This window comes from Pieris rapae, chromosome 9 (genome assembly GCF_905147795.1).
Source record: "Pieris rapae chromosome 9, ilPieRapa1.1, whole genome shotgun sequence".
Classification (NCBI taxonomy): Eukaryota; Metazoa; Arthropoda; class Insecta; order Lepidoptera; family Pieridae; genus Pieris; species Pieris rapae.
Window position 1 is genome coordinate 9,043,575 of NC_059517.1, and position 8,745 is coordinate 9,052,319.

At 35.2% G+C, this 8,745-nt stretch overlaps 1 protein-coding gene across 1 annotated transcript; it reads right to left on the minus strand.

Annotated features, from left to right (window-relative positions):
- Positions 1-7,255: 7,255 nt before the first annotated feature.
- On the minus strand, positions 7,256-8,158 carry LOC123689460. The gene has a single exon (XM_045629599.1). The coding sequence runs from the start codon at positions 8,156-8,158 to the stop codon at positions 7,256-7,258; it is 903 nt and encodes a 300-aa protein (XP_045485555.1).
- Between the last annotated feature and the right edge of the window lie 587 nt (positions 8,159-8,745).

Below are 8,745 nucleotides of genomic sequence, written 5' to 3' on the forward strand. Positions count from 1 at the left end.
TATTTCATTGTTATGTTTAGGTTTAATTAACAACAAAAAAATGTTTTATACAGATACCGGCAAACATTTTGAACAAATATGCTTGCCTTAGGCTTAGTTTGACAACAAGTTGAATTTGACATACAGGAGTCATAGATCGCACTGTCTCATCAAATGTCAACCTGATACTCTATTCTCTATTCTGACTCGATCATACCTCTTGGGACTGATGTTGGACGTAACTTCGTTAACAACGGAATGAGTCAATATATTCTAGATTAAGCCGTAAGGACATGTCTAAATTTCATAAAAATAAATTAAATAAATATCAAAATTATAAATAATTATAATCTGAGTATTTGGATTATAAGTTTGACAACAATTAATTACAATTAGCTTGACTCATTATTATAACATTGTTCGTATCGTACGACTGAAAGAAAATTAATGTGACTTTTGCATGTCTATATTTGTGTGACTAATTGTGCGGATTTACCTATAATTGATCGATATAAATGTACTACTTTCTTACAAATAAATACATTATTATTATTATTGCAGATATGACATTGACAGCCCTTTAAATGAAAAATGTAATGCTCGTGCAAACGGCACGGTTCTGCAACTCCTTACGCCAATATATTAAAATGTGTTACTTTGATAACATTTCGCGATAATGAAGCTGTATGTTGTATCCAGTTCCCGAAATTTACCATTTCTTCGTACGTTTATTATTCAAATGTATTTTAACGTTTTCCCTTAAATTTACTTTTGGGACTTGGAAAGGACAAAGGAATTGTAAGTTCCTGGAAGCTCAACCAAATTAAATCTTCAAAAGATACAAACGCTTCTTATAATTGTTTTAATTTACCACCCAGAAAATTCTGTACATGACAATTGCAATCAGCAAAGTCTACTTATTTTGCTCGCTATTAGTTACGGTTCAAAAATATTTATAAAATTGTAAGCGAGATATTTCTACCCTTACATTGGAATGAATATTATATTGGAATGAGCAGTGTTGGCCTTATGTCTTCAGAGTGCTTTGTTTCATTATACACATTCTTTTATTTAATATTAGCTCGAATGGTGAAGAAAACTTCGTGAGGAAACCGGATTGTCTTAGACCCAAAAAGTCGACGTTTCATGATTACCAACTATACATGAAACATACAGAAATCTGAGGCCCAGATCTAAAAAGGTTGTAGTATCATTTTTTATTTATTTATATTGGAATATATCTTAAAGTACCCAACATTATTTGTTTTGGGATGGTGTGGTAGAAAACTGAAAACAAAATGGGACTGACTTTGGCCTACTAACCACTTACGCCCAATCCCAATAACATATCCCAATCCATTTTTGACCATCTGAGATAGACATCTTAATCCTTAAAATATTGATAAAAGTGTGTCGAGTGTGAGAATCGCGAACACCTTTATTTGTCAAATACTTACTCTTGCACTGCAATCTTCACCGATGCACTGTAATGGGATGAAATATCTCGGTTTAAAGATAGTAAATTTCTCAAAGAAATTAGAAAATTAGCTTTTTAAATAAAAATATAAGTTCTATGCAAATACTAAAATATATAATAATAATAATAATCTTTATAAATTTTCTCACAAAACTCCATACCTTATAAGTTACAACAATTTATTAGTGTATGTAAATAATTATCATTCTTTTCTTGAGTGATAATTATTGTTTATGTGAGACTGATGCCTGCTTTAGGTAGCACCTGTGTTACAGGTCATCAGGCCGATGTATGCATTCGATGAAGTAAATAAACAGTTAAATCGTATAGTTACAACAGGCATATTGAACTTGTTAGAAGTAATTTGTCTATGGTAAGAAACCAGCGGTGTCGATAAGCCTGGAGCTTAGAAAGCTTTGAAGCATTTATCTCCTGTCTTAGTATCAATAAAAACACTTACCATAGCAAAACAGCTTGGTCCTTTACACTAAAAAATTTATTGTATTATTATTTTAATCATGCTTGTTCTAAAATATTCGTACTAAACGTGTATTTAATACAATAGACTAGAAAATACCACGTCAAAAGTTTACAGGCGTACAAATTATGAAATAGCAAAAAAAAAGAAACAATAAAAACTAAATTTAAACTTTTTTTTTATAGAACAGGGGGCAAACGGGCAGGAGGCTCACCTGATGTTAAGTGATACCGCCGCCCATGGACACTCTCAATGCCAGAGGACTAACCTAACCTATTAATTAACCCTTATTAATAGTACGGTTAGGATAATATAGAGACTCCTCAAAAAAGTACTGAAGTAGTGCTCAAGATTTATCAAAAAGAGGAAAACTTAGAAGGTGGGTAGATCAAATTGAAGAAACAGCAGGTGGCATAGAGAGTGGCACGGTGCAGAGAGGAACGGCGGGAGTTGGATGAAGCCTGTGCCAAAAAAGACACACATACCTAATAAGAATACATTTGTTTTGATGTTTTCTTTAATTTCTAATTATGTTTATTATTACTTTGTAGGTTTAGAAAATTGTACACGTATTCTTGATTGTGTAAATAAATTTATATTATAATATAATAAGATTAAGATAATAAATGTGTTTAAATGTAAACGTGTCTGAATAAAAGGCTTTTATTATTATTATAATGGCGTTATACACAATATAACGGTAAGTAGGGAAAATGATATGTATGATATAATGTGCGATTTTATGTTACACCGTATGTGAAGTAATACCGCCGCTTCTAGAAGCATTGCAAGAAGGATTGCAAAAGCGTTGTCGGCCTTTTAAGATTAATGACGCTCTTTTCTTGACCTTTTGTCGAATTGTCTGGAAACACTTCAGTGGGCAGTGCGCGGCAAAAACTGCCTTAAGAAATTCTCATTTGTGACCAGACACACAGAGTAATTAATTTATATTACCCTTATTTTTGTTCGTGGCAAGCGTGTCTATCAAGTAAATATACTCTGTATGAAGTAATTTGACTTACAAATGTGCTGCAAGATGCTCCAACGCACTAAAAAGAATAATAAAAAATATGATTAATAATTATCAATGGCGTTTTAAATTCGATAAAACCTTTTTTGTTAAGTAATTTGGTTAAACTATGGCCGCATATTATTGACTTATTTTACATATATACACATAGGCACCTAATCAGAAAAGAAATGATACAATAAAAACAAAAGACAATCTAGTTTACATTAAGAAAAAATATTTATTTTGGAAATGGTTGTGAATGTTTAATATACAGGAATCACTTATTCCACGTCATTAAATTTGTCACAAAACATCTACTCATCGGCAAAGAATACAGGGTGTTGGCCGAGAGAAAAAGGCGGCGTAAAAAACTCTCGGTACTTCAATATGCAATTAGTGACGGTTCAACAGTGGCTGCAGCATCTTACGCCTAAAAATATGGAGACTGTCATAAAATGGATCTGATTAGAGGAGCATTACCGAATATAGATAAATAATTACTGAGATTATAGTGAAGTTTTCACTTTTTTCATTCTACTCATACTTTTCCTATCATCTGTAACCACTTCATTTCTCGGCGTAGATTTATATGTTATATGCCTACAAATAATAATAATAATAATAATAATAATATATTTATTTATTTTCTCACAAAAACAAAAACATATAAAAACGTATACAATAATTGTCATTCTTATTTGGATCACTGCTATTGCTTAAGTGAGACTGATGCCTGCTAAAGGTTGTGCACCTGAGTTACAGGTCATCAGGCCTCCACTTCTTCGAATCGACAAAATGATTATATGTAAAGAATAGACAATTATATTAATTATAAGGAAACCACATGGTGTATGCGTGTGTGTTTGTGTATGTGTGTGTTTGTGTATGTGTGTCTGTGTATGTGTGTCTGTGTATGTGTGTGTTCTGAATAATTGACGTAAAAATATTGCACAATTATACTCCAAATAATTATTAACTAAAATTTACATAAAATTTGTGTCAAACTTTATGCTCAACTATTTAGTTATGATAAGCATTTTCTCGGTAACCTCATAGTTTAAGTCTAATAGCCACAGTGTAACCGTCTTCTTGCACTCATTTTTTGTTAGGGGATATATGGAGAGAGAAGTGTTTACCTTGTTATATAAGTAATCACCCAAAAAACAGAAGAATTTTTGAGCAAAGCTTGTGCGAAAGGGTTTTGTATGGCACAGTGCATTTTTTCTACGCTTATTATCATTGAGGTGTGGGTCATATTTGAGAAGTGAGTGTTTGCGTAGTATTGTGGCAAGAATGAAGATTTGACGAACAGTGAGAACCTTCCAATGTTTGTAAGTCTCTGCCGTGGGATACATGAACGGAAGGAAAGCGCTTACCTTGAGAATAGCTCTTTGAGCTCTTTCTACCTTCAGAAGTTGTGTTTTTGCGGAGCCACCCCATGAAGATATACAATAGCCCAGAATGGATTGACATAGTGATAAGTAGACGGTTTTTATTAATGTGTGATTAGCAATGTGCCTCAAAATTTTGAATATATAAATCAATTTTCTAATTCTACCGGTCAATAGATCAATATGAGCTTGAAAATTCAGGTTGCTATCTAGCATGACACCTAAGTATTTCAAGGTACTTGTGGAGGTAAGTTTTGGACATCCGCATTGCACTTTGGTTAAACATGATCCAGCATGTGACACAAGTTCAAGATTAGAAGGGATTTTACGCTTCGTAATTTCGAAGGTTATGAATTTGGTTTTATCAGAGTTAAGGGCCAGGGAACTTCTAAATAGCCAATCAGAAACTAAATTCAAACCTATCTGAGCATGTTGAAAGGCCTCAGACCAATCCTGACCATGGAACAACAAGGCGGCGTCATCAGCAAAGGCTACAATTTTTCCATTTCTAAGGTCCATCCCACACAGTTCATTTATATAAATAAGGAACAGTGTGGGTCCCAGGACGCTGCCCTGCGGCACACCGAAGGTCACAGGTAGCTCAGTACTAGACCAATCCCCCACCCTCACAATTTGCGTACGTCCAGAGAGGTAACTCGCGAAAAGTTTGTGAGCTATGCCCCTAACGCCCAATCTCTCCATTCTGTGCAGTAACACTTCAATAGAAACGGTGTCAAACGCTTTGCTCAAGTCCATGAAGATACCGATAACTTTTTCCCTCCTATCCATATTTCTAACTACAAAATCAGTCAAGCTATGCACTGCGTCATCAGTGGACCTACCCGAACGAAAACCATATTGGGAGTCAGAGATTATATTATATTTCTCGAGAAAATGAACCAATCTCCTGTTAATCAGACGTTCCAAGATTTTCGACATGATGGGAAGTAAGGAGATAGGCCTGTAGTTGTCTACAAGGCTTTTGTCACCACCCTTGCATATAGGCGTTATGCGGGATTTCTTGTAAATGTCTGGAAACACTCCTGTTTCCATGGAGAGGTTGCAAATGTAAGTGATGGGTGGGACCAAAACTTCGATGTGCTGTTTGAGAAGTCGACTAGGTATCAAGTCATTACCAACAGCACATGTGTCTCTCAGACCCATCACCAAACTCTTAACTTCAGCATTGTCAGTGGGCATGAGGACAAGAGAATTTATTGTCGGGGCGGGAGAGGTGTTGTAGGAAAAGCTATTTTCAATCCCTAGACCGGTAACAATGTTTTTCCCTACATTTACAAAGAATGAATTTACACTGTTAACTTTTTCTTGTGGGTTACAGTTTTTTAAAAGTTCTATAGAAGATGATATAGGTTTCTTATATTGTGTAATATTATTAATGGTCTCCCAAAGTTTCCTGCTGTTTGTACTATGTCTAGTAATTTCATCCTTTTCATACGCACGCCTAACTTTTTTTACTAACGAATTACAGAAATTTCTATATCTTTTATACGTCACTGCTAATATTGCGTCAGTTGGATTCTTTTTAGTTTTTTTGTGAAGGTTATCCCTGTTGCGCATACATCTGAGGAGCCCAGGTGTCACCCAGGGTTTTATAATTCTTTTACGTCTGGGTACAGCTATCTGTTTGGAGTTATCTATAATAGCTTTTGTTAATAAGTCTGTAAATAACCTAGCTGCCTCATTCACATCTGTCAGATTATACAATTGTGAAAAATCAAGTCCTTGGATCGTTAGATCCAATCTAGCAAGGTTTACGCTACTTTTATATTGACGAGGAGTTAAGGAATAGTCCTTTTGAATCTTTAAATGGAGGGCTACACTGTTGTGATCAGTTATGGTAGTTTTCAGTATAAGGCAGTGTGCTTCATTATTTGACTTAACCATAATGTGGTCCAAACACGTGCGGTTGTGGGTTGGAGCGTTGTACCCGGGATGGATGTTAAACTCAGCAAGGAGATTCAGATAGTCCCATGAGCGCTGGTCACTTGTCCCTAGAGCTATGTCAATATTTATGTCGCCTGTAATAATTATATTTCTATGAGTTTTTAATTTATTTAAAAGTACGTTTAATGAATTAATAAAAGTTAATGGTTCTTTATATCCTGGTGGACGGTAGATAGAAATTATAACAGTAGAGGGATCGATTTTAATTACTAAACAATTAGCGTCGTGAAATTCCTGGGGTTCCTCGATGAGTGGACTGGAACCTTTTTTGTAATAGACAATAACCCCTTCATTTTGAGTTAAATTATTTTTAGTGGCAGCATAGTTGTATCCTTGAATATTTGGTATAAATTTTGTAGACGGAAGCCAGCATTCGGTTAAAATAAGAAAATCCCAGGACATATTAGTTCGCACAATTAGAGTAATAAAACTATCAATATTACAGGTTACACTTCTTATATTCTGTGACAGGATTGATAAAGATTTGCATGAACTTCTGATCACATTTTGACATTCCTCGGGATCACAGATTGAAAATTGAATATTTTTGTAGGAATCTAGGTCGTTATAAAGATGGTTACAATCGTTAATATATCTATACACTATCATTCACTTGGGACGGAGAGTGCACACAAATAGGTCGAGAATATAAGTTAATTTTATTGTTACTTGGGGTATAGTATGTTGCGATACTTCTAGCAATCATAATAAGTATAGTTGACTGCTTATAAATAGTCATTACATGTGTAAGTGTTGTGTAAGTTTGTATAATATATGTGTAGTGGTTTATATAAATATAGGTTTGTATTATATGCGGCTTCCTTATTCTTCCCAGTTTACACACTGGTACAAACAGATAACTGATATTGAATAGGACAAAAAAGAGCAATTTAAATGATGTAAGATACAGTAACACGTAAGTAAAATTAAGACATAATATATTAAGGCTAAAATCAGTACTTCTGTAGGTCCTCTTCTGAGTCCACGCGCAATGACGGTTGGCCCTCGGCCACCCTGATATAGACTTTGCTGTATGATGTCCAGCATGCAGCAATCTTCTTACTTTTAACAAGCCCTCGGGCGAGAAAAAAGATGTGCTTGGATCTTGTCGTCAGGTGTTCTGATAGATATATAGTGTGAGTGGGCCCAGGAATATTTATATGGGACGTGTTAAGCTGTGGCTTTTTCGAGCCCTTCATTTCCTTGTTGAAGGATTTGGTTTTTGCAATAAGTGAGTCTCGCATTGTTGTGGTGGTAAGGTCAATTATTATTGATGAGGACTTTGTACGATAAATATCTCTTACTTCGCTCGACACAAGGGTGGGGTGTAAGCCAACGGCAGTCCCAATATTTTTCACTATACTTGTGAGGGTCTCTTTGTTTTCTTGTCCAGACTTAGGAACGTTACGAATTTCAAGCTTTGTAGCACAGGAGCTTTTTTCCAACATGTCTATTTTGGCCTGTAGAGAGTTTATCTGTTTCTTGTATGACATGTTTACCTCCTGGAGTTTTTGCATTGATAGTAACATTTCGTCATATTTACTGGAGATAAATTCAACTGTGTTTTGAATGACCGAGTTTTGTTCTAATATGGTGGTTATAGCAGCATTCAAATTAGCCATCTTTGCATCCTGTTTGGATGAAAAGTCATTTAACATGTTAAGAAGTTGAGACATTCCTTGCTCCGTAATTTCTTCATGTTTGCGTTTTGTTCTTCTCGAAATAAACGAAAATTGGTCTGTATTGTCTATTTTACAGTTGGAAATGTTTATTTGTGGGTCAGAAGCATAGTGGTTTAACGGTGTTGTCGTCTGTGCAGTCATTTTAGGCTCGGTAGGTGTGCGAATAGTTGACATGTTGCACGGTTTAGTATATTAAAATGTAGGCCTAAATTTGCCGTCGGGTCGATACGATGACCGTGTGTGCGGGATGCGCTTGCACAGGTGTAGGGGTGAGCGGTGAGGGGGAAATAAGGCGGAGCCTACGCGTCGACGAACAGTGTAATGTATATGCGTTTCGTTCTGTGCGTAGCGTCTAACTCACTCTTTGATCCGCAGACTGCTTGGCACCGTTGTTAAAGTAAAGTTGAGGACAAAATTGATGCGGTTTACTAGTCAATGCGACCGAACACCTCGGCGATCCGGAGCGGAGTGATATATGTTGGATTCCAATATAAAAATTACGTCAAGAAGACACTTGAGTCTTTATTGTGGAGGCACGCAGATTGTATTACATGCTTTACATTTATCATAATATAATGAAAATTCTTTTCCCCAATCAAACAGCTAATGTGTATTTGAAGTAGAGTTATTTGTAAACGTTAAACAGATTTAGATAGTTTTTTAAGATGGTAGATCTATAAAAGACACCTTTTTCAACATTCAAGGATTACTATGAACTAACAATAATTAAAAAAACATTAATTTATTATACTTACTCCAGA

What these genes read in the sequence shown, in the direction of transcription:
- LOC123689460 (XM_045629599.1), bottom strand. Translation starts at nt 8,158, where the DNA reads ATGTCAACTATTCGCACACCTACCGAGCCTAAAATGACTGCACAGACG.